The following is a 27,654-nucleotide window of genomic DNA, read 5'->3' on the forward strand; positions in this document are numbered from 1 at the left end:
CAGCTTGTTTGGATGACTTTTATTTTTCAATATTTGAGCCATTAAATGAAATAAAAAAAAACATGAATATAAGAACCTTGCATTGTCATTTTACACAAAATAAAACAAGGCATTTGTTGACTATCCCTGGGTTGTTACCTCAAAAATACATTTTTGCAACAAGAAAAGGAAAATAACTTCCCAAAACGCAGTCAATTTGTAAACAAAAATAAATACATAATGTCATGTTTCAAAGTTCTCCAGTGAATTAGTCGCACCAAATAAATGAGAATCAATCAAATGAATCAATCAGAGAGAAAAACAATTGCTTTGAAAAATGATTGAAAGCATTTGTTGTGTGCAAAGTTTGCAAGAAAGCAACACAATGATTGAGTTTATTGATAGTTGATTAGTACAAAAAGTGAGTGTTACTGTCAGATGAATTACGAGTTTATTGATAGTTGCTTAATACAGAAAGTGAGTGTTATTGTCAGGATGTTTCCTGCACTAGTGTGCGAAGCGTCTCCACGTCCCTCAAACATGTTGAGTCTCCACTTGAGGTCGTTTGTTCCTGCAAGAACATCAAAACATCACTTGGGGTAAAAAAAAAAAAAAGTACTCACATAAACTTCATGAATTATTTCACATTTGAAGAGCTTTTATCAGGACTTGTCTTATTTCTAATGAAAGGGACTGTGTTTATGAAGAAAGATGCTTATTAATATTTATATTTTTAGCAAAAATTAAGAATATTTTTTAACATTTAGTGTTACTCCTGTACTTATATTTATTATTTGTATATTCTATTTATCATATATAATATGCACATTTTACAATTAATTTTTACTCTTTAAAAATAGTTTAATTTGTTTTGAAGTTTTTTGATTTATATTAAGATATGTTTTATTAGTTAATTCCTTTTACATTTTCCTATTCATGTTTACTTTTGAGAATAGTTTAATTATGTCCCTATTCATTTTTTAAATGTACATAAATAATTTAAATCATTTTTGTACCGTCTACAAACATTACTTTACATTTTCATTTTTAAAATGTATATTAATATATATTTTTAATCATTAGCTATACTTTTTTTTTTTTACTGTTTACATCAGGGGTGTCAAACTCATTTCGCATCGTGGGCCACATACAGCCTAGGGAGATGTCAAGTGGGCCGGACCATTAAAATTATACCATACTCTGCTATAAATAACCAAAATATCATGTCTTTCCTTTGTTTTGGTGTAAAGAAGCACAAGAACATTAGGAAAATATTGAAATTTAATGAACTATCCTTTTACAAAACATTTCATGAAACACCTCATATTTCCTTAGACAAATGTGCAATTTACTTTTATCATTCACAAATATGCATTGCAACTGATCCCACTGATTGTACAAAGGCACAAAACTTTAATTGGTACTGAAAAATATAGTAATGCACTTTAAGATTAAATGAGACTTTTAAAGAAAGGAATTTTTAAACCACTTACACATACGCGTATAAAATCTAAATGTAATCCCTGCGTACACCTTACAAACTAAGGAGAGTGATTTTAAATGTGTAATGAAGAAAGTGTTCGCCTGTCCTGTAAATCTGTAAACTTCATACATGAAACATACATACACATACAATACATACTGAAAATTTATGGAGTTGTATGAACAGTAGAATTCCATCACACAACTTTTGTTTTGAAGCTGCTGACTAACATTAAAGTGCACATTTTTTAAATCACCACAGTAAGGATTCATCTTCACAGAGCTGTATTCTTTCAATGCAAACAGTATCTAAGGCAGCATTTTAAAGGTGTTAGTCTAGTCTGGACTTGTATTTGTTCCTGAAACTTGGCATCTTTTGGCCTGTACAAGTGCATCAACACCAGGTGTCATGTCCTGACTAGCTGTCACTTTCAGAATGTCATTTAAGTGCTTGTTTGTGAGCCTTGAACGCATTTTTGTTTTATTGATATTCATCACTGAGAAAATTTGTTCACAAAGGTAGGTTGTCCCAAACATGCACAAAATTTTAGCAGCCAGGGCTGTTAATTTGGGGTACCCTGGTAGTAGATACTGATAAAATCTGTCCAGACCTACAGAGGCAAATTTGCCCTTCAAATCTGCATCACACTGCAAATCAATTATCTCTAGCTGAATTTCGACCGGCAGATCAGAAGCTTTAACTGTGAAAGGTGAGCGAAAAACTGAAAATTCTGTCTCAAGTTCACAAAATACCTGAAAACGTTTCTCAAACTCCCGCAGTAGTCCTGCAATTTTGTCTTTGTACCGTTTCATGTCCGCATCAGGTCTGGTCACACACACATCTCTCAGACAGGGGAAATGAGCAGGGTTGCCATTTGCCAGTGGCATCTCCCACAAAGTCAGCTTCAACTTAAATGCATGTATGTTGTCAGAAAACTGTGTGACAACTTTTTTGCGGCCTTGCAACATTTTGTTCAGATTGTTCAAGTGTTCAGTAATATCAACCAAGAATGCAAGGTCCCGTAGCCATTCCTGAGATTGTAATTCCATCACCGGTTTTCCTTTTTTCTCCATGAACTGTCCGATTTCCTCTCGTAGATCAAAGAAATGCCTCAGCACAGCGCCTCGGCTTAACCATCTCACTTCAGTGTGGTATGGCAGGCTGTGGGTAATGTTGCTGTCGCTGAGAAGTTTGTCAAACTGACGATGGTTCAGACCTCTGGACCGGATGAAATTTACAGTGCGAACAACCACCTCCAGGACGTGGTCCATTTTCAGCGACTTGCAACACAATGCCTCCTGGTGCAAAATACAGTGAAATGTCCAGAAACGATCTCCTCCATTAAGGGCTTGTACTTTGTCTTTGAACTTTGTCGCGACACCTGCTTTCTTTCCGACCATGGATGGCGCGCCGTCTGTAGCCAGGCTGACAGCGCGGGACCAGTCCACTCCAACTCTGTCCAATGCAGCAACGACAGAGCCAAAAATGTCCTCGGCTGTTGTGGTGTCCATCATTGGCACCAACTCAAGAAACTCTTCAGTAACAGTCAATGTCTCATCAACTCCTCGAATAAATATGGCCAGTTGGGCCACGTCTGTGATGTCAGTGCTCTCGTCAATTGCCACGGAAAATGCAATAAATGACTTAACTCTCTGTTTCAATTGACTGTCTAAATCTGCCGATAGTTCCGAAATCCTCTCTGCTATAGTATTCCTCGTCAGGCTAATATTGGCAAAAGCTTGTCGCTTCTCGGGACATACAAGTTCAGCCGCCTTGATCATGCATCGTTTAACAAAGTCACCGTCGGAATACGGCTTCGATGCTAATGCTATTTCGCTAGCAATTAGGTAGCTGGCTTTTACCGCTGCTTCACTGACTTCTCGGCTCTGGATGAAAGTTGACTGCTGTTTCCTCAGACGCGCCAGCAATTTGTTAATCTTATCTCTTCTCAGTTGTCCTTGCAAGCCGTCATATTTTTCGCTGTGATGAGTCTCGTAGTGGCGTCGAATATTATATTCCTTCAATACCGAAACTTGTTGCAAACACACCAAGCACAAAGGTTTTCCGTGCATCTCTGTAAATAAATAGGACGTGGTCCATTTTTCTTTGAAAATTCTACACTCCTTATCTACTTTTCTCCGTTTGGATAACGACATTTTGGCTAATGAGGGTGTAGCGGAGAGGTAGAGACCAAGGTATTAACAACGTCGTAACAAGCAGCAGATGGCGCATTGATACCGTCTGCTGTTTTCAGTCCGTCTCAGTGATGCGGCTTGTCTTCTACTCTGATGGAAAGAGTGCGCCCCTTAGCGGATAATCCATGAATTGCAGCGAATTTAAAATATTAATTCCATGTCTTTTATGCATTTTTTCCACTTTCAAATTATCCTGCGGGCCTGATCGAACCTCCTTGGGGGCCGGTTCCGGCCCGCGGGCCGTATGTTTGACACCCCTGGTTTACATACACATTTTTACATTTTCCTATTCATTTTTACTTTTTAGAAATGGTTCGATGTATTTTTTCAAAGTATATGAATTTATATTTTTGATCATTAGTTCTTTTTTTCCTGTCGTCTACAAACACTTTTTTTTCTTCTTTTTTTTTACATTTTCCTATTCATTTGTACTTTTTTAAAAAAGTTTTAGTAGTTTTAAATTCATGATTTAGGATTTTATTTTATTTTATTTATGATTTTATTTTATTTATGATTTTATTTTACCATTAGTTATATTATTTTACCATTAGTTTTATTATTTTACTGTCTACATTTTCATTTAAAAAAAATAGGTACATTTATTTTTCTATTTTTTAAATGTATATTTATATATATTTCTTATCGTTACTTTTCATAATTTTTTGTTTGTGTCTACAAACAAGTTTTTACCATTTGTATTTGGACCATCACAAATAGATTTGGCGCTGCTCGCTAACAGTGTTGACTCACTTCATTTCTTGCAAATGTGTCATGGCCAATTGTACAAATTTGACCGTTCCATCATTGCCCACCGCCACAAAAAAACGCCACTACCCATCAAATTAATAAAAATGACAATACATTTTGCGGTGTTCTTTACAGCAGTGGTCCCCAACCCTTTTTGTAGCTGCGGACCGGTCAATGTTTGAGAAGAACAAAAGCTGTCTTTGATCCTACCAAGAAGAAGGCTTGTAAAACTCCACTGTGTAGGATGGGAAGCAACATGAAGGTGTTCTGTTTCTTTGATGTATTGTGATCAACAGAAAGATATTGTCTTGACCCGCGATCTACAAAGCGAAGAGGAAGCAGGACCAGACTACCCTCCAGGGGACCTTTTCTTTGAACTGTTCTGTAACCAAAGGCGATGGCTGTTTACGACCCCCCTCCCTTAGAAACAGCTGTTGCCATGTAATCAGGGAAAGTCCAAATAAAAGAGGAGGCGTACAATCTTTTGTCAGAGCGTGGTGAGACTGTGCAAAGAGTACAGTCCAGACGTCTCTCCTCAATTGAGCCAAATGTAATTCTGTCTCTGTTTAATTCCTTGCTTCTTGTCTTGTTTAATAGATGTCATCAGTGTTAAAACACTTCTATTGCAGCAACTAAAAAAACAGGAGCATTGTGGGAGCTCCTTTAAAAGAGCTGACTTTCACAAAAGGGTAGTAACCATTGGTGATGTTTTGGTTGGTGCAGGATAATAATTTAATCTTCAGCAGTAAAAGTTGTCTTACCTTGCCTCCATCTTCAGGTGCGTGTTTCTGCTTGTCAATGCTGCCCACTAGTTCCTTTGTTTTGGTGTCATGCTGAGATGCCACACAATCTTCAGGTGTGTGTTTCTGCTGGTCAATGCTGCCCACTAGTTCCTTTGTTTTGGTGTCATGCTGAGATGCCACACCATCTTCAGGTGTGTGTTTCTGCTGGTCAATGCTGCCTATTAGTTCCTTTGTTTTGGTGTCATGCTGAGATGCCACACCATTTTCAAGTGCGTGTTTCTGCTGATCAATGCTGCCCACTAGTTCCTTTGTTTTGGTGTCATGCTGAGATACCACACCTTGTCCTTCCTGGGTCTCCGCCCAGCTCTCGGTGGCTGAGGGACTGTTGTCCCCCTGACCTATCTCCACGCGCTGTCTCCTGTCCAACTCGGACTCACCGTGCGTACTCGCCGTGCGTAGCGTCTCCACAAACATCCTGCTGTCAACTCCCCGGGCTCTGTGAGAGCTGTTCGTGGGCGACGAGTCCTCGTTACCACGGATCTGTGGAGAGCGTGGACGTGCGTTCACTTCCTCTGCGCGACCCCGGTCCTCGATTGCCCGGTGACCAGGCTGATCCGGTTCTGGGAGCGGTGGATCAGTTCGATGGCGTAGAGGTGCGGTGATGCCGTAGCGGAAGGCCGCCTGCACGCTTCCGTACATGAACACCTGAAACAAAGATGGCAACGTCTTTGATTCACAGACTGAAAAAGAATCCAGTGTATTACTAAGTTACACTTCGTAATACACATTCGTGGTCCTAATATATCAATCAAATTGTCGCTAAGATGGGTAGAAGTATTAACCTAGTAGCAACAATACTGCTACTACGGATAGTTTTAACAAAAACTCCTCAAAACAGCCCACTACCTATAATATGGGGATTTTAAACATAAGATCATTGTCTCCCAAAACGTTATTAGTTAATGAGGTCATTAGAGACAACAATCTTAACGTCATTGGTCTCAGCGAAACCTGGCTCAAACCAGACGATTTTTTTGCGCTAAATGAGGCATCTCCTCCTAACTATACGGATGCGCATATTGCCCGTCCCCTTAAAAGGGGACTAATATACAATGAAAACTTTAACCTTACCCCTAACCTAAGTAATAAATATAAATCGTTTGAGGTGCTTACTATGAGGTCTGTCGCACCGCTGCCTCTCTACCTGGCTGTTATCCACCGCCCCCCAGGGCCCTATTCGGACTTTATCAGGGAATTCTCAGAGTTCGTCGCTGATCTAGTGACGCACGCCGACAATATCATCATAATGGGGGACTTTAATATCCATATGAATACCCCATCGGACCCTATGAATTGGACTCTCACAATATTATGTTAGATCCACTTGACGTCCATTGCACCAGTCGCCCTAGGGGGGGGTCCCTACATCTGCGGTCCTCTCCAAGGTTTCTCATTGTCCCATTGGGTTGAGTTTTTCCTTGTCCTGATGTGGGATACGAACCGAGAATGTCGTTGTGGCTTGTGCAGCTCTTTGCGACACTTGTGATTTAGGGCTATATAAATAAACATTGATTGCTAACCTGACTCTCGCCAGATCCTTGTTGTTCGCTGAGCTCCACACAAGGATCTGGGACTTCTCAATAGGAGATGTATTTCAGAAGGCGGGGCCTTGTAAAGAAAAATCATTGTATGTGATTGGATAAACCACTATCTTGAATGAGGTGCTACTTCAACCACTCACATGGAAATCAACCCGTGACGCTGATGGGAGCGACGCTGGGAAATCCGAAACAGAACAGCCGACATATTGGATAACGACAGAGCGAAAAGTTAATAAATGCCTTCAAAACCGTTCTCTGTTCATCTTTTAAAGAATGAATATTCGATAGATTGGACAAAACAGTTGCAATAGCAGAATCAATGCCAGCACACGACTCCCAGCTCCGTGCCGCCATTGTTGTTTGAATCAAACAGTCGCTTTGGCGCTACGTCACATCTACGAAATCCCGCCCGGCGATCCTGATTGGGTCATTATTTTTTTTGCTATCTTGAAGGAGTTTGCATTGCCTTCGAGCCCAGATCCTTGTGTGGAGCTCAGCGAACTACAAGGATCTGACGAGAGTCAGGTTATAGAAGTATCGCTGCTGTTAGGAAATGTGCTACACCTGCAATTGGCAGACAGATCGTACAAACATTGGTGGTGTGTCATCTGGATTATTGGTCAGTTATTTGGGCGTCTGCACCCAAGGTTGAGCTTACCAAATTACAAGCAGCTCAAAATAGGGCACCTAGACTTACTCTTGATGGTTCTTATAGATGGAGTGTGGACCGTATGCATTCTTGTCTTGGATGGCTGAAGGTTATTCATAGATTATCCAGCAGTTTATTGTTATTTATTCGAAACATTATTCATAATAAGTGCCCTACAGCTCTTTTTAAGCAGATTGGTTATAATACTGATTTTCACCACTACAGTACCAAAACAGAACGTCAACTCAAGGTCTACTTGCATTACCACCACCAAGAACTAATTCAATGAAAAGCATTATTGTATACAGAGGCATTTCGTTAAAGACTATTCCCAGTAAAAAAGCATTTAAGAAACATGTACTCACTTTTTAGACTTAAGAGTTAATCTTTCATGTTATCAGTTTGAGACCTTTTTTTTTCTCTTTCCCTTTTTCTTTTCTTTTATCGTAACTGGATCCGCGTATGTTCTGTAACTGTATCCGTGCACTGTTATTTTTTAGAGATGTCCGATAATGGCTTTTTTGCCGATATTCCGATATTGTCCAACTCTTAATTACCGATTCCGATATCAACCGATACCGATATATACAGTCGTCGTATTAACACATTATTATGGCTAATTTTGTTGTGATGCCCCGCCGGATGCATTAAACAATGCAACAAGGTTTTCCAAAATAAATCAACATAAGTTATGGAAAAAAATGCCAACATGGCACTGCTATATTTATTATTGAAGTCACAAAGTGCATTATTTTTTTTAACATGCCTCAAAACAGCAGCTTGGAATTTGGAACATGCTCTCCCTGAGAGATTGAGGTGGGCGGGGTTGGGGGCGCGGGGGGTGTATATTGTAGCGTCCCAGAAGAGTTAGTGCTGCAAGGGGTTCTGGGTATTTATTCTGTTGTGTTTATGTTGTGTTACGGTGCGGATGTTCTCTCGAAATGTGTTTGTCATTCTTGTTTGGCGTGGGTTCACAATGTGGCGCATATTTGCAACAGTGTCAAAGTTGTTTATACGGCCATACAGTGTGACCTGTATGGCTGTTGACCAAGTATGCCTTGCATTCACTTGTGTGTGTGAAAAGCCGTAGATATTATGTGATTGGGCCGGCACTCAAAGGCAGTGCCTTTAAGGTTTATTGGCGCTCTGTACTTCTCCCTACGTCCGTGTACACAGCGGCCTTTTAAAAAGTCATACATTTTACTTTTTGAAACCGATACCGATCATTTCCGATATTACATTTTAAAGCATTTATCGGCCGATAATATCGGCAGTCATATATTATCGGACATCTCTAGTTATTTTATTTTATTATTTTGAGAATGTTCTTTTTCTTTTTCCTTTCTTTTATTTGTAACTGGATCTGTGTATTATTATTTTACTTTGAACTTTTGAAAAGGACGCCAGGAAAACTAGCCTGGCGTTTGTGCGTCGGCTAATGGGGATCCTCAATAAACAATAGACAATAAACAATCCAAGAGTCGTTACCAAAATGGAAAGCACGATGGTGAGGAGGACTGGGATCTGCAGGGTGATTGGGAGATCTTGGAGGAGCGCTCGGAGGAACTCGCTGATCCCGCGGCCGATGTGTTTGAGTGGCTCAGTGATGAAGGTCGTCATGGTTACTGAAATGGCCTGCAAAGGAGTGTGAGATGCTACATTTAGCCAGCTAGCTCAAAGTGGAAGAAAGGTGTATCCTGTTTGTTCAATGAAGGTATTTGGAGTGCAGCTCCGCCTCCACAAGCCCAGGGAGTGTGTGTGCATTACCACAGCGTACAAACCAACATTTATCACTTCATTAAATGCGAAGAAAACACAACTTGGAGACATTTTCCTGTGGCTTGGCAACACTTTGAACACCACTACTGTACTTCTTTCAACCAAAGTGCCTGGTGGACATATTCTGAACGCTACTTTTTTTTTTGCACATTGAAAAAAATTAAAAAAATTAATAGAACAAAAAGACATTACTTAATGAAAAAAGCAGATATGTTGATGCTAATAATGAATAAAAACAAAGACTTGTCTTTGTTTAGTCTTTTTATTAGCATATTTCATTAGACTGCCACCATGTTGAAAGAATATTATTAACAATATTGTTTGTTTTATACACTTGAAGGCTCCACGCTGCTTCTCTTCTTTTTACATTGTCAAAGAGTTGACTTAATATTTATAAGCATTGCTGTTTTTTATGTAGTTTTTGCCAGCTCATACTGATAAATAAAAAAATAAATAAATGAATTGACTTTTTTTTTTTTCATAAAGAAATACAATCATGTGTGCTTACGGACTGTATCCCTGTAGACTGTATTGATCTATATTGATATATAATGTATGTACTGTGTTTTTTATGTTGATTTTTTAAAAAAAATAAAAAAATTTATTTCTTGCGCGGCCTGGTACCAATCGGTCCGGTGGTTGGGGACCACTGGTGTAAAGCACGTCGCCACTGGACTCTAGAGCAGTGGAGACGCCTTCTCTGGAGTGATGAATCACGCTTTTCCATCTGGCAATCTGACGGACGAGTCTGGGTTTGGAGGTTGCCAGGAGAACGCTACATTTCGGACTGCATTGTGTAGAGCAGGGGTCACCAACGCGGTGCCCGCGGGCACCAGGTAGCCCGTAAGGCCCAGATGAGTAGCCCGCCGGCTTGTTCTAAAAATAGCTCAAATAGCAGCACTTACCAGTGAGCTGCCTCTATTTTTTGAATGTTATTTATTTACTAGCAAGCTGGTCTCGCTTTGTCTGACATTTTTAATTCTAAGAGAGACAAAACTCAAATAGAATTTGAAAATCCAAGAAAATATTTTAAAGACTTGGTCTTCACTTGTTTAAATAAATTCATTATTTTTTTTACTTTGCTTCTTATAACTTTCAGAAAGACAATTTTAGAGAAAAAATACAACCTTAAAAATGATTTTAGGATTTTTAAACACGTATACCTTTTTACCTTTTAAATTCCTTCCTCTTCTTTCCTGACGATTTAAATCAATGTTCAAGTAAATATATATATTTTTTATTGTAAAGAATAATAAATACATTTTAATTTAATTCTTCATTTTAGCTTCTGTTTTTTCGACGAAGAATATTTGTGAAATATTTCTTCAAACTTATTATGATTAAAATTCAAAAAAATTATTCTGGCAAATCTAGAAAATCTGTAGAATCAAATTTAAATCTTATTTCAAAATCTTTTGAATTTCTTTTAAAAATTTTGTTCTTGAAAATCTAGAAGAAATAATGATTTGTCTTTGTTAGAAATATAGCTTGGTCCAATTTGTTATATATTCTAACAAAGTGTAGATTGGATTTTAACCTATTTAAAACATGTCATCAAAATTCTAAAATTAATCTTAATCAGGAAAAATTACTAATGATGTTCCATAAATTATTTTTTTAAGTTTTTCTCTCCTTTTTTTCGGTTGAATTTTGAATTTTAAAGAGTCGAAATTGAAGATAAACTATGTTTCAAAATTTAATTGTCATTTTTTTCGTGTTTTCTCCTCTTTGAAACCTTTCAATTAAGTGTAAATATCATTAATTATTAATAATAACATAGAGTTAAAGGTAAATTGAGCAAATTGGCTATTTCTGGCAATTTATTTAAGTGTGTATCAAACTGGTAGCCCTTCACATTAATCAGTACCCAAGAAGTAGCTCTTGGTTTCAAAAAGGTTGGTGACCCCTGGTGTAGAGTATGAAATTGGGTGGAAGAGGAATTATGGTGTGGAGTTGTTTTTCAGGAGTTGGGCTTGGCCCCTTAGTTCCAGTGAAAGGAACTTTGAATGCTTCAGGATACCAAAACATTTTGGACAATTCCATGCTCCCAATCTTGTGGGAACAGTTTGGAGCGGGCCCCTTCCTCTTCCAACTTGACTGTGCACAAAGCACGGTCCATAAAGACATGGATGACAGACTCTGGTGTGGATGAACTTGACTGGCCTGCACAGAGTCCTGACCTGAACCCGATAGAACACCTTTGGGATGAATTAGAACGGAGGCCGAGAGCCAGGCCTTCTCCACCAACATCAGAGTGTGACCTCACCAATGCGCTTTTGGAAGAATGGTGGAAAATTCCTATAAACACACTCCGCAACCTTGTGGACAGCCTTCTCAAAAGAGTTGAAGCTGTAATAGCTGCAAAAGGCGGACCGACATCATATTGAACCCTATGGGTCAGGAATGGGATGGCACTTCAAGTTTATATGAGAGTCAAAGCAGGTGGCCAAATACTTTTGGCAATATAGTGTATGTTCACTTCCTGTACACATCAGTTCAACTCAGAAGTAGTTCAATCAGTTCCACTTTTCAATAAAGGAATCAGTTTAAAAGTCTGTTGTTTTTTTTTTAATGGTGATATCGAACCAGTATGGAGAAATGTGAAAAATGGATAGGTCTCGACTATTGTGCAACCAGCGAGAAGTCTACAGACCTTTTCTGGTCTTTTTGGACACCAGTGAAGACAAGTACTTATCGCTCTTCTCAACGAGCAGCAGGTGCTCTCAGGATTGGATTCAGAATCGATTAAACTGGCAACAAATTAGAGTGGAACTTCAATCTACTAACCCCTCATTGTACTGACTTTCCCATTTTTATGAACCTTAGATTGAATAGAAATATGCTTTGGTGTAGGAACGTGTCATTCATCAATCAATTGCAACACAACAGATACAGAAGCAGACTGGACCACTTTGTGGCAGAACGTACCTTGGTGGGAGGTACCAGCAGAATGGGGTCCACCATCAGGACTTCGTAGTATTTCTTGCAAGGGTCGTCCTGCAAAGTCCACGTGCTTCTGAACCACTCTGCAAAGATGCATTCATTCCAGGGTGATTTTTTTGTTATCGAACAAACAACAATGTATTGTCTGTTATCATACAATTCAATACAAGCAGTCCTGCAGGGTGTTTGTGTGTGATATCATGTGCGATACAAGCAGTCCTGCAGTGTGTTTGTGTGTGATATCATGTGCAATACAAGCAGTCCTGCAGAGTGTTTACTTGTGTGTGTGATATCATGTGCGATAAAAGCAGTCCTGCAGTGTTTACTTGCGTGTGATATCATGTGTGATACAAGCAGTCCTGCAGTGTGTTTACTTGTGTGTGATATCATGTGCGATACAAGCAGAGTGTTTACATGTACAAAGCTGGACAGCCAGTTAACATCTAAATGTCCTCCAATAAGCACACCATTTCTTCTACTTAACTAAATTCATCCACAAAAGGTAAACATGCTAAACTATAGGCGACGAGGAGCTAGCAGCTACGCAACAGCTAAGCACACAAGGTAGACATAGGTAATAATCAATGAACATTAAAACGTGACATGTGTCAATTAGGGCTGCAACTAACGGTTAATTTGATAATCGATTAATCTGTCGATTATTACTTCGATTAATCGATTAATAATCGGATAAAAGAGACAAACTACATTTCTATCCTTTCCAGTATTTTATTGAAAAAACCCAGCATACTGGCACCATGTTGTGGACATTGGGGGTGCAGCATACACCAATAATAACACAGAAATGTAACTCATCAGAACTGAATCAGATATTGTACACGTTTCTGTTGTGAATAATAAAGGATTCATTTTAGGCTGCCTCTGAATAATAGCATAAAATATTCCAGCACCTTCATAACGTTTAGTTATAATAAAGCGTCACTCAAATCTAAATATATTTATATAGCTTTATCAGCCCGGCTACATTGATCCATTATGAAACCAACCTGAGATATTTATGTCCGTTACTTTTATTTCGAAATTGGTAACCGTGCGTTTTCTCTCTCAAAACGGAGTCAAATGTGCCGGAGACACATTATCAGCCCCGCGTTGCAACAAAGGCATAACTTTAACGTTACTCACAAAAAAGCTGAACTCATGAATGCTTGTTGCCACTATGGACTTAAAAAGTTACGTACTGTGAGTTCTTCCCTTCATCCATGGCTCCAACATGTTTCTTCTTCAGGTGCTCCTGAAGCAATGTTGTACTTCCGTGCCATTTTGCAGGAAACGGTCTTCTTTGAAGTCTTTAAAGTGAAGTGTTCCCACACTTTTGACGACTTAGGTCGTACACTTTTCTCAATTGAAGCAATAACCTCAAGATTTTTCTCCGCTAAACTATCGGTAGTGTTTTCTTGCGCCATTTTTCAAATTTTTCCAGCAAAGGAGACGCCGTCGTCACGTGAGCTGCACATGACACATCATTGGCTAGCTTACGCCACCTCATGAGACGTAGCCTCAGCGCCGCCCTGGCGCTGTTTTGTACTGTTTTTGTACTTATTTTGATTATTGTTTCTCAGCTGTTTGTACATGTTGCAGTTTATAAATAAAGGTTTATAAAACAAAAAAAAACAACAACAAAAAAATAACAAAAAATAAATAAATAAATACAAATAAAAAAAGCCTCCGTGCATGCGCATAGCATAGTTCCAACGAATCGATGACTAAATTAATCGCCAACTATTTTGGTAATCGATTTTAATCGATTTAATCGATTAGTTGTTGCAGCCCTAGTGTCAATGTAAATAGGTAATATTTATAGTTGCATGTTACTTACACACACAAAGTCTCTAAGGCAGAAGCGTATGAGAAAGTATCCAGTAACAAATGTGTCCGTATCATTCAACTGAGCTGAATTCATGAATTATTTTGGCTAATAGTTGTCGCCAAAAAAACTAACGACCCTACACTTCAACTTAAAGACAGTATAAGTCAATTCAAGCTGGTTAATAATAAACAGGTTACCGGTAGTGTTTTTATAACTACCACTGTTCTCTGTTTGACTCATTTCACTTGATCAAACCTTTTCTAACATTCCACACTACTAAACAATACAAGCATGTATGATTCCTGCTGATACTGTATCAGATCAATATAGGGAATTGGCTGATACTCAAGGCTGCAATAGTCTATTTACTCTTGCTAAGTTTTTTGTGACAACTAGAAACTGGAGGGGTCTGATTACTTGCTAAATATAACAACACTGATCCATCCTGTGACTTCAAATCAGACTTTTTATGCCCTCAAGTGACACAGATCAGATATATATTTTTTCTAAACGCTCCAAAGTGCTTCAAATCGAATATTTTGGGATATTTTTTGCCATTAAAGATGTTCTGTATTTCCTCAAACTGCAGAAGATGAGGCCGACATTGAATGGTTGTTCTGTGAAGTTTCAGGAACGGTGGCGTGTCTTCCTGAGATATTTAGGAGAGACCCATCTGCAAATCAACCCTGATTGAAACACAACTGGGATGTGGGTGGTTGATGAGTCTTTTGTGCACTTTTTGGTTGTCATATCTCTCTAAGGCCATTCAGGAATGCAGCTGTCTGTGGTTCCTATTTTTATTTTATTTATTGTTAATATTTTCTCTTTTTAAAATATCATTACTTTATATAACTATCATTTTATTTTACTTGTGGGGGGGTTAAAAACCGCATTTGATGTATTTATGTTTACTTTTGTCAATTGTATGTTTATAAAACTCAATTAAAAAAAAGAAAATTGGATATTTTTGCATCAGATTTGGGCCACAATGCGACTTTTATGTCACTTTTGCAATTGTCTTCTTCCCCCTCCTGCAGTTGTTTTCCATCACCTGCCTACTTCCACTACACAACAGCGACGGGGCAAACCCACTAACAGGCTATCTGTGACTGCCATGTTTTCTCCTGTGGTAGCCACTTCCTTGTTCTTTTAGGGAATCTGGTGTTCCGTCGAAAAATGAGCCGCTTCGTCGAAACAATTGATTCACGCCGTTGCCGCGTCAAATAAATCATACTGTAAGTTTCGAAACGCTGATTTTGATACCAAATCAAATATATCACAATCACTTTAGTCAACTCTTCATCTACGAAAGGTAGCTCATTTCAACAAAACAACTTTCTTTGTTTACACGTCATGGAACTGCGCATGCAAGTGACGTCGGGGCCACATTGGGCCTTTACACTGGAGTCTGATAAAAATGACGTTTACCTTGCAGTGTAAACAGTCAACTGGAGAAAATCTGGTTTAAAAAAAAATCTGATCTGGTCCACTTTGACCTGCAGTGTGTGATTATGAGATATTTTTAAGGGTTGTTTTTTTTATCCGTAGTCGTGTTTAAAGCAGCTAGTATTTTCCCATGTAGTGTGTCTTCTCGTGACCTCCTTGCTTTTATACGATGTCTGCTAGTACAGTCTTTTTCAACCTTTTTTGAGCCAAGGCACATTTTTTGTGTTGAAAAAATCCGGAGGCACACCACCAGCAGAAATAATTAAAAAACTCAACTCAGTTGACAGTAAAGAGTTGTCGTCGCAATTGTTGGATATGACTTTAAAGCATAACCAAGCATGCATCACTATAGCTCTTGTCTCAAAGTAGGTGTACTGTCACCACCTGTCACATCACACCCTGACTTATTTGGAGTTTTTTGCCGTTTTCCTGTGTGTAGTGTTTTAGTTATTGTCTTGCGCTCCTATTTTGGTGGCTTTTTCCCTTTTTTTGGTATTTTCCTGTAGCAGTTTCATGTCTTCCTTTGAGCGATATTTCCCGCATCTACTTTGTTTTAGCAATCAAGAATATTTCAGTTGTTTTTATCCTTCTTTGTGGGGACATTGTTGATTGTCATGTCATGTTCGGATGTACATTGTCTTTGCTCCACAGTAAGTCTTTGCTGTCGTCCAGCATTCTGTTTTTAATTTGTAGCCAATTCAGTTTTAGTTTTGTTCTGTATAGCCTTCCCTAAGCTTCAATGCCTTTTCTTTGGGGCACTCACCTTTTGTTTATTTTTGGTTTAAGCATTAGATACCTTTTTTACCTGCACACTGCCTCCCACTGTTTTCGACATCGACAAAGCAATTACTGTATTTTTCGGAGTATAAGTCGCTCCGGAGTATAAGTCGCACCGGCCGAAAATGCATAATAAAGAAGGGAAAAAAACATATATAAGTCGCACTGGAGTATAAGTCGCATTTTTGGGGGAAATTTATTTGATAAAACCCAACACCAAGAATAGACATTTGAAAGGCAATTTAAAATAAATAAAGAATAGTGAACAACAGGCTGAATAAGTGTACGTTATATGAGGCATAAAATACCAACTGAGAACGTGCCTGGTATGTTAACGTAACATATTATGGTAAGAGTCATTCAAATAACTATAACATATAGAACATGCTATATACGTTTACCAAACAATCTGTCACTCCTAATCGCTAAATCCGACGAAATCCTATACGTCTAGTCTCTTACGTGAATGAGCTAAATAATATTATTTGATATTTTACGCTAATGTGTTAATAATTTCACGCATAAGTCGCTCCTGAGTATAAGTCGCACCCCCGGCCAAACTATGAAAAAAACTGCGATTTATAGTTCTAAAAATACGGTAGCTACCAGCTGCCACCTACTGATATGGAAGAGTATTACACGGTGACTCTGCCGAGCTCTAGACAGCACCGACACTCAACAACAACACATCATTTTCAGACTATAATTACTGGTGTGCAAAAAATATTTTTAACCCAAATAGGTGAAATTAGATAATCTCCCACGGCACACCAGACTGTATCTCACGGCACACTAGTGTTTTGTCTTAAGGGCCCCCGTTTGGCAAGTTCCTTATCTGTTTTGTAGAAGCAGCGGCGCTCCTTTCTGGGCGAGAGGGGCCGCTTTCGCTCTACATAAGCTGACTCTTTTTGTTTGGATTTAGACCTCTTCTTGCTGATGCTGTGGTTACGTTGTAAGGGCTGGTCTCCTGAAGCTTCAGTAAAACGTGGTATTGTACCATTCTGTCTCTGGGGTCCTTTTTACTCCACATATATGTCATCCAAAAGAACTTGGTGTGTTTTATTCCCTGACAGGAAGACTGGTCGCGTGCGACATGTGTCAACGTGGTCAAATTTGTTGCATATCCACATACCTTTCAGATTATCACTCCAGTCAATGGCCTTCACTCCCGTGCACTTGTCGTTCTTGCTGTCCATCATCACCATGTTCTTTTGGTGCTCGGCAAAAGCGGTCTGATGGGGAAAGGTGAGGTGGCGTGCGGAATAAAAGACGACAAGTGGACCTTCCTCACCTTGTACAGGTACAGCCAGTTCCACACGATGCTGACTAGAAAGCAGACGACGAAGATGCGCTTGAACTGCACAAACCAGGAGATGCAAGACCACAGCTCTGTGCTCACGGCCACCACCAGGACCAGAACTACCAGCGACAACTACAATCACAGGGAACAAAAAGGTTTAAATAAGCACTGGTTGACTGATGTCTGACATTAGAAAAATAGGCAATAAAATGTTTTAAAGCTACTGCAGTTTGTTGAATCTTTTATATTGGTATGATATTTTATTCTAACAGCTGCTGTGCTAATTTGTCCTACATTTTGACTACAATGACCACAAATCTTTCTTCCAGTTGCTAACAATCTTTACAAGTTTAAACGGGTGCATTACGAGAACCCAGGCTAATATTGGCATGCTTTTATTCTGAAGCTTAGTTTGCACTAGGGTTGTCCCGATACCAATATTTTGGTACTGGTACCAAAATGTATTTCTGCTTGTATCGCACATGCTATCACACACAAGTGAAAAAGCTGCAGGACTGCTAGTATCGCACACACATGTAAACAGGCTGCAGGAGTGCTTGTATCGCAAATGATATCACACACAAGTAAACACGCTGCAGGGCTACTTGAATCGCACATTATATCACACAAGTAAAAATGCTGCAGGACTGCTTGTATCACACATATCACATCACACATAAAATAAACACTGCAGGACTGCTTGTATCGCACATGCTATCACACACAAGTTAAAAAGCTGAGGAACTGCTAGTATCGCACATGATATCACACACACAAGTAAACAGGCTGCAGGAGTGCTTGTATCGCACATGATATCACACACAAGTAAAAACTCTGCAGGACTGCTAGGACGCTCCCACTATATACGCCCTCTAGATCACTAAGATCTTCTGAGACCAATCTGTTAGCGGTTCCCAGAGTAAACTCAAATCAAGGGAGATCATCATTCAGTCACTATGCAACACATAGCTGTAATAAACTTCCTGAAGATGTCAGACTCTCCCCAACTCTCACTACTTTTAAAACTAGACTGAAGACTTTTATGTTCACCTTAGCTTTCAGCTAAATCTTTTAATCTTTTAACTTTTAACGTCTGCACTGTTTTTATTTTTATTGTCTGCATTTTAATTTTGCTTTTATTTTCTTTCATTTCACTTTGTTGTCTGTGAAGCACTTTGAGTCTGCCTTGTGTATGAAAAGCGCTATACAAATAAAGCTGCCTTGCCTTGCCATGCCTTGCCTAGTATCGCACACACAAGTAAACAGGCTGCAGGAGTGCTTGTATCGCAAATGATATCACACACAAGTAAACACGCAGCAGGGCTACTTGTATCGCACATTATATCACACAAGTAAAAATGCTGTAGGACTGCTTGTATCGCACATATCACATCACACATAAAATAAACACTGTAGGACTGCTTGTATCGCACATGCTATCACACACAAGTGAAAAAGCTGAGGAACTGCTAGTATCGCACATGATATCACACACACAAGTAAACAGGCTGCAGGAGTGCTTGTATCGCACATGATATCACACACAAGTAAAAACTCTGCAGGACTGCTTGTATCGCATATGATATCACACAAAGAAAAAGGCTGCAGGACTGCTTGTATCGCACATGATATCACACACAAGTAAACATTCTGCAGGACTGCTTGTATCGTACATGATATCACACACAAGTAAACACGCTGCAGGGCTGCTTGTATCGCACATGATATTACACACAAGTAAAAACTCTGCAGGACTGCTTGTATCGCACATGATACCAAACACAAGTAAACATGCTGGAGGATTACTTGTATCACACATGATATCACACACAAGTAAAAACTCTGCAGGACTGCTTGTATCGCACATATCACACAAAGAAAAAAGCTGCAGGACTACTTGTATCGCACATGGTATCACACAAGTAAAAACTCTGCAGGACTGCTTGTATCGCACAAATCACACAAAGAAAAAAGCTGCAGGACTGCTTGTATCGCACATGATATCACACACAAGTAAACATTCTGCAAGACTGCTTGTATCACACATGATATCACACACAAGTAAACACGCTGCAGGGCTGCTTGTGTCGCACATGATATCACACAAAGAAAAAGGCTGCTGGACTGCTTGTATCGCACATGATATCACACAAATAAAAAGGCTGCAGGACTGCTTGTATCGCACATGATATCACACACACAAGTAAACATGCTGGAGGGCTGCTTGTATCGCACATGATATCACACACAGGTAAACATTCTGTAGGGCTACTTGTATCGCACATGATATCACACACAAGTAAAAAGTCTGCAGGACTGCTTGTATCGCACATAATATCACACACAAGTAAGAACGCTGCAGGGCTGCGTGTATCGCACATGATATCACACATTTTCCATGAAAGCCCATATCATGGAACGCTTGTTTTTATAATGCTATCAAAACGATATCAATGTTGGATGGGACACCGTACTTGTCAGTAATAAGAACACATGACTTGATTACGGACAGTATGTCCATATTTATGATGTTTTTATTTGTCTGCTTGTGTCATTCACAATTCTACAGCAAAAACAATGCGGTCAGCACTTTTCCGGTATTTTCTCAGGCACGCTGACTCATACAGGAATTGTTTTTCAAATGCCAACTTTCATCCTCCTTACCTTCAATAGCGTGTCCAGCTCCACGCCAAAGGTGTCTTCAAAGCGCCACCTCCAGGCTGGATAGTCGTGCGCTCGAAGGTCCACCAGAAGCTGGCTGAGGGCGCTGTCCAGAGCTCCTGTTTGCCAGCTCTCTTCTCCTTCCAGGAACATCTCCATCTCTGACACGCCTGGTCTGGACACTTTGATGTGGGCGTCGTAATGCAGCTCTGTAGAGTCTGCAGGCTGCAGGAGGACAAGTGAATGCATATTACAGTGTTTTTCAACCTTTTTTGAGGCAATATTGTACGTTTATGAGCTGGAGTATGTTCACAATTATATATAGACATTTTATCTGGTCAGAAAAACTGACGTCAAAACGACAGCAATTGTTCGGTTTTTTTTGTCAGACAGAAGTTGTCAGAGTTTTTCATGTCCGTGGGGCGCACACCTCCTTGGTGGCAAACATGGCGCCTCTCCTTTAGTTGGCCATATTCACTCTGGTGTCGGGTTGTCTCCACACCAAAATGTAGTTCCATACTTTTAAATACTTTTCTAAATAAAGGTGACCACAAAAAATTGCAATATTGGCCTTATTTGAACCAAAAAATCTTAGGGTACATTAAACATATGTTTTTTATTGCAATTTAGTCCCTAAATAAAATAGTGAGCATACTACACAACTTGTCTTTTAGTAGTAAGTAAACAAACAAAGACTCCTAATTAGTCTGCTGACGTATGCAGTAACATATTGTGTCATTTATACACCTATTATTTTGTCAACATTATGAGGGACAAACTGCAAAAATGTATTATTAATCTACTTGTTCATTTACTGTTAATATTTGCTTACTTTCTCTTTTAACATGTTCTATCTACACTTCTGTTAAAATGTAATAATCACTTATTCTTCTGTTGTTTGATACTTTACATTAGTTTTGGATGATACCACACATTTAGGTACCGATCCGATACCAAATAGTTACAGGATCACACATTGGTCATATTCAAAGTCCTCAAGTGTCCAGGGACGTATTTCCTGAGTTTATAAACATATTTTTTTTTTTTAAAAGGCAAAAAGATTTTGTGACGATAAAAAATATCGATGTAATCATAGTAGTATAGACTGGATACGCTCTTGTACTTGGTATCATTACAGTGGATGCCAGGTGTAGATCCACCCATGGCATTTGTTTACAGTGTGACGCTGGTGAGCTATTGTATCCTCCTACGGTGTGTAGTGAAGCATGTTTAGCTATTCCTCGTCCTCCAGTGATAATGCTACTTGTAAGAAACGTACTTTATGGATGGATATTACCCGCTAGCTAGCTAGCCATGTCTTAAAGCACCTCTTCCTGAGGGCGTTTGAGTATTATAACTTCACCTTTATCTTTACTTTTTACACCAAAATGCGTCCACTCTCTCTTTTCTGTCTACACACTGTGTCTGCTTGTAAGTACGCTGTGTGTGTGCGCTGCCGAACATGCTCCTCTGCTCGTAAAACCAGCAATGTCATGATGTGATGATGCGCAATCATGCCCTTTAAAAAAAAAAAAGGGGGGGGGGGGGGGACTGGTACTTTTTGGAGGCGGTATAGTACCGAATATGATTAATTAGTATCGCGGTACTATACTACCGTACTACCCTACTCTGGTGTGTGTGTGTGTGGTCTTGGAAGAGGCAGTTAACGGCAGTTAGTCTTCTCCTCCGCTGTAAAATAAGTCTGCTCTGGCATTTTTTCCAGAAAAGTCCAGTCTCATCACAATCATCAATCAATGAAAACTTGCTCTAGTGCGAGACTGAGCCCCAAATTAACCCCGACTGAATCCCAATTGGAACGTGGGTGGTTGATGAGCCTTTTGCGTGCCTGTACATCTCTAAGGTCATTCAGGAATGCAGCGGTCTGTGGTTTTTTACTTTATGTAATTTGACTTGTTGGTTGGCACACGGAGGCATGTTTGCAAATAGAGGGGTTGACAAATGGAGGTTCCATGACTACATAAAAGCACGTGAAAGGAGAACGTACCAATCCCAGTCTGTTGATGTCTTTCACAAGTCTCCTGATGAACCTTTTAAAGACTGGGTTGCAGGTGGGCTGCTGCAGAAGGCTCTCCACTCTCTTCTCTCTGACTTGAATCTGATGAAACACAAAGTCAAATGTCATCTAATCAGACTGTTGAGTTTGCCATCCACCCATGCACGCGCACACTAAGTGCACTCGGCGTGACAACAATTAAGACAGACCTGGGCAAATTAAGGCCCGGGGGCCTGCATGTTGAGCTTTTCAATCTGGCCCGCCGGACATTCCCAAATAATTGTTGTAGATCTTTAAGATGGAAAGTGTAGCTGCCATTATGATGTGCAGTCATGTTTTCTAATGACCGTAAGTCTTCAACTATACTAAGTCTTTCAATGCTTGGAATCTGCATGATATACTAGTTACTATGGTCATCTAATTAGTTACTATGGTCATCTAATTAGTTACTTTGGTCACTATGAGATATCTCAGATTGCAGGTGGGTTGTTGTTTTTACCCTTCGCATTCATATTTCACTATGTTTGTTGCATTTTGGTTGTGTTTCGTTTGATTGTAAAATATGTTGTCAATATTCAGTGTTTTATCCTTCATAGTTAATATTGTAAATACCACATTCTTTATTTTCATGTACATTCTTGGTGTCTCAGTAAAAAAATGTCAAATTCCATTCCGTTTTTTTAAGGCGGTCTGTCATAACGTTTTTAGCTTTCAATCATTATTGTGAGGTTTTGTATTAGTGTTCCTAAAAATAGATACACCGGCCCCCAGACACACTTTTTTAAGTGGCCCCCGCCGAGTAAAATAATTGCCCAGGCCTGAATTAGGAGGTACAAAGATGATCGCAAATGTCCGCTGAGAGAATGTTTGGAATTCAAATGGAATGAGCAATCGCGGCGGACCAATGAGATTTGTTGGAACGTGACGGCAACAAAAAAACAACAAAACAAACCGATTGAGGAAAAAACAGCATTTCAAAATGTTCACTATTTATCAAAGTGCAATTTTTCCTAACAGAGATGTTACTTATTTAGCATAATTACAAGTTATTGACGTTCCAAATATAATGTAAAAAAAACTCATGAGAAATCAAAGTTTATCGCATTTGAAAGGGGTACTTGTATTATCTTTATTATTATATCATTACATGAGTGCTTAATTTGCTGTTAAATAATACTGACTGGAGGTGGCATTTTGGTTATGAAATGCATTTTTAATATTGAATTACTTTAGGGAAATTTACCATCCATCCATTTTTTTTTTGCTTGAAATAAATGTACGACACTGCAACTCGTGGACGCAGGACTGGATTGGAACTTCTTCCACAAAGAAAACTTAACGGGGAAAACCCTACAGCGACAATATTATTTATTGCCTATACCTTGTGGGACGATGTATCGTCCAACAAAATGTAATATTGTGTGTTAGTGCTGGGCTTGTAAACTTAGGTACTGGGTTTGAGTGTTTCATCTTTTAAAATTGTTATTTCGCACAAAAAAATGTCGAAAGAACCATTCCACCCCGGGCACTGCTACCTAGAACTGCTACCCTCGGGCAGACGCTATAGGGTGCTAAAAGCGGGCACAAATAGACTAAAAAACTTTTTTCACCCAAGAGCCATAGTAGCATTAAACAGGCCAAAGTGAGCACAATGTGTCCGACATGCCCTCATGTGTCATGTCTTTATATTTTATTGGACTATAATGTGCAATAATGTTATATGTGTACCGTATTTTTTGGAGTATAAGTCGCTCCGGAGTGTAAGTCGCACCGGCCGAAAATGCATAATAAAGAAGGAAAAAAACATATATAAGTCCCACTGGAGTATAAGTCGCATTTTGGGGGGAAATTTATTTGATAAAAGCCAACACCAAGAATAGACATTTAAAAGGCAATTTAAAATAAATAAAGAATAGTGAACAACAGGCTGAATAAGTGTACGTTATATGAGGCATAAATAACCAACTGAGAACGTGCCTGGTATGTTAACGTAACATATTATGGTAAGAGTCATTCAAATAACTATAACATATATAACATGCTATACGTTTACCAAACATTCTGTCACTCCTAATCGCTAAATCCCATGAAATCTTATACGTCTAGTCCAGTGGTTCTTAACCTGGGTTCGATGGAACCCTAGGGGTTCGGTGAGTCGGGCTCAGGGGTTCGGCGGAGGTCAAGACACACCCGACTCATCGTGTAAATACAAACTTCTCCCTATCGGCGTATTACGGATACGGCAACAGCAGAAGTCAGACTGATTTGCAGGTGGGTCATTTGTTGTGAGTTCATGCACTGTGTTGGTTTTGTTCTTTGAACAAGGTGATGTTCATGCACGGTTCATTTTGTGCACCAGTAAAAAAACATGGTAACACTTTAGTATGGGGAACATATTCACCATTAATTAGTTGCTTATTAACATGCAAATTAGTAACATATTGGCTCTTAACTAGTCATTATTAAGTACTTATTAATGCCTTATTCTGCATGGCCTTATTATAACCCTAACCCTGGTCCTAACCCTCTAATCCTAACCCTAACCAAATAACTCTAAATTAAGTCTTTGTTACTTAGAATATGTTCCCCTAGTGTCCAAAAAACTCTAAATTAAGTCTTTGTTACTTAGAATATGTTCCCCTAGTGTCCAAAAAAACCTCTAAATTAAGTCTTTGTTACTTAGAATATGTTCCCCATACTAAAGTGTTACCAAAAACATATAACTTTGTCTTGAATTTGAAAAAAAAAAACATTTTATTTTTCACTAAAGAAGGGTTCGGTGAATGAGCATATGAAACTGGTGGGGTTCTGTACCTCCAACAAGGTTAAGAACTATCGGCCGATAATATCGGGCTGCCGATATTATCGGCCAATAAATGCTTTAAAATGTAATATCGGAAATTATCTGCATCGTTTTTTTTATTATCGGTATCGGTTTTTTTGTGTGTGTTTTTTTATTAAATCAACATAAAAAAACACAAGATACACTTACATTTAGTGCACCAACCCAAAAAAACTCCCTCCCCCATTCACACTCATTCACACAAAAGGGTTGTTTCTTTCTGTTATTAATATTCTGGTTCCTACAATATATATCAATACAGTCTGCAGGGATACAGTCCGTAAGCACACATGATTGTGCATGCTGCTGGTCCACTAATAGTACTAACCTTTAACAGGGTTGGGTATCGAGTATCGATTGGAACCGGGACTAACTTTCCGATTCTCCCGGAATCGTTCAAAAGTTTAAATTTCGATTCCTAGTTTCGATACCCAGTCCGCCGACCGGAAAAAAAGAATAAGTCCGCCGGAAGTGTTAGCATAGCCGAGCCTATGTAGCCGAGCGAGTCAGTCAAGCATGGATAGCGGGCGTCGGCGGTCGAAAGTGTGGCTTTATTTTACTAAAAAAAATGAAATATCGGCGAAATGTAACACGTGCGACAGGACTGTTTCGTGCTTAGGAGGGTGCACGTCGAACATGATGAAACACCTCCGATTTCATGGAGTACAAATAAATGCGTGTCCCGTCTTCGACACGCTGCGCCGACCGTCCTCCGACGCCTCTTCCTCCGACGCCTCTTCCTCCGACGCCCAGCCTGGCACCTCGGTGACTGCACTGCAGTCCGAATCCGGTAAGTAAAACAATATATATGCAATAAATAATGTGTTTTGCGCCAACGTTGAGGCAGCTAACAAATTAGCCCGCATATTTTTTCATAGACAATTTACAACCTGCTAGCCAGGCTCCGCGATATGCTCAGCGTACTCCGTTCACCGTAGCGGCAATGGGGAAGATGTCGGTGCCACAGACGGAAGAGTGTCACAGAAAAGTCACTGCACACATAGTCAAAATACTGCATCCCTTTTCAGAGGTGGAATCTCCAACATTTAGGTTAGTTAAGCAATAACGTTAGAGCTAAGCTAATTGATACTGGGCTAAACAGTAACAGCAACATTACATGTTTGTTTATGTTTGCGGGGATATGGTGAAAACTCTCAACCCAAAATACATACCACCTTCCAGGGACTACCTGTCAAACACATTGATCCCGGCATGGTACAAGAAGAATCGGAATCGAGAATAGTCAGGAATCGGAATCGGAATCGTTCGAATTCAAACGATACCCAACCCTATTTAACAGTTAATTTTACTTATTTTCATTAATTATTAGTTTCTATGTAACTGTTTCTATATTGTTTTACTTTATTTTTTATTCACGAAAATGTTTTTAATTTATTTATCTTATTTTATTATTATTTTTAAAAAGGACCTTATCTTCACCATACCTGGTTGTCCAAATTAGGCATAATAATGTGTTAATTCCACGACTGTATATATCGGTATCGGTTGATATCGGTATCAGTAATTAAAGAGTTGGACAATATCGGAATATCGGCAAAAAGCCATTATCGGACATCCCTATTAAGAACCACTGGTCTAGTCTCTTACGTGAATGAGCTAAATAATATTATTTGATATTTTACGTTAATGTGTTAATAATTTCACAAATTAGTCGCTCCTGAGTATAAGTCGCACCCCTGGCCAAACTATGAAAAGAACTGCTACTTATAGTCCCAAAAATACGGTATATTGTGTCTAACTGGAGTTGTCGAGATTACCCCCTTCCCTCAGCGACAGCTTCAGTGATGTAACAGGGACCTTCCAAATAAACAGAGGAAGCATGCGAGCTGGACTTTTAGATTGTAGTTTGGCTCTGTAACTAGAATACAGCCCAAATAACGTGTCTCCTCAATTGAGCAAAATTGAACTCTGTCCCTGCATGATTCCCTGCTTCTTGTCTGTTCAATAGATGTCATCAGTGTTTGAACCTGACAGAAGTTCACACTTTATTTACTAACCTGAGTTCGTAAATCGGCCACTTGTTTCTTGCACAATGACGTCATCTCAGTCTGACCAGGGTCGTGAACGCTCGCGTCTCCGGAAGTTTCTCCATTAAAATGTCTCGCTGGCTGGAAGAAACATTGTTAAATAAAAGGTCTACTCGTGGTTTCACTTTATAATAAAAAAAAAGTTTCAAACCTCAACGGGCTTCCGCATGGTTTTGGTGGTGGAGTCGTAGTTGAGCATGTCGTACGGGTCCACCCAGTCGTCGTCCGCCTCCTGACTCCAAGCCAAGGTCAGGTAGGCGAAGAGGACGATGAAGAACATCCTGGCGGGTAAAAGGAGGATTATGTCCCCGCTTACCTGCCGACCTTTGTGGGGTTGCTCTTCTTTAGACAACTCCCAACAAGTCCGTCATGCAGCTAGCTAGCCGACATTCAACGTCATACGTGTTATAAAGTGAGTTTTTTTTAATTTAACATTCACTCAAAAACGAGTTAAACTGTGAGTGAATGTTAAATTCACGCACTTAAAACGAGAAATATTATTAGGCCGTTCGTGCTAACAACTCGCTCATTTTTTGAGTCACAACACGGAAGGGGCGTCTTCTTCTTCTTCGGTAGCTGACATGTGACGTCACGTGTTGCGCCAGCGCCACCCTCTGGT

General features: G+C 39.4%; 1 protein-coding gene across 1 annotated transcript; it reads right to left on the bottom strand.

Annotated features, from left to right (window-relative positions):
• Positions 1–27,654, bottom strand: clcc1 (chloride channel CLIC-like 1). Its single transcript, XM_062027828.1, has 10 exons — positions 27,187–27,654; positions 27,006–27,116; positions 22,137–22,247; positions 20,135–20,356; positions 17,462–17,602; positions 17,303–17,402; positions 12,105–12,202; positions 8,886–9,032; positions 5,166–5,852; positions 1–550 (listed from the first exon to the last, which is right to left on the bottom strand). The coding sequence occupies exons 1-10, from the start codon at positions 27,313–27,315 to the stop codon at positions 470–472; spliced, it is 1,827 nt and encodes a 608-aa protein (XP_061883812.1). The 5' UTR covers positions 27,316–27,654; the 3' UTR covers positions 1–469.

The sequence above is a fragment of the Entelurus aequoreus genome, linkage group LG19, assembly GCF_033978785.1.
Source record: "Entelurus aequoreus isolate RoL-2023_Sb linkage group LG19, RoL_Eaeq_v1.1, whole genome shotgun sequence".
NCBI lineage: Eukaryota > Metazoa > Chordata > Actinopteri > Syngnathiformes > Syngnathidae > Entelurus > Entelurus aequoreus.

What these genes read in the sequence shown, in the direction of transcription:
- clcc1 (XM_062027828.1), bottom strand. Translation starts at nt 27,315, where the DNA reads ATGTTCTTCATCGTCCTCTTCGCCTACCTGACCTTGGCTTGGAGTCAG. An exon ending in TGCTGGTACCTCCCACCAAG is followed by an intron (nt 9,033 to 12,104) that starts GTACGTTCTGCC and finishes ACTCCTTTGCAG; the next exon opens with GCCATTTCAGTAACCATGAC. An exon ending in CACCTGAAGATGGAGGCAAG is followed by an intron (nt 551 to 5,165) that starts GTAAGACAACTT and finishes ATGTTCTTGCAG; the next exon opens with GAACAAACGACCTCAAGTGG.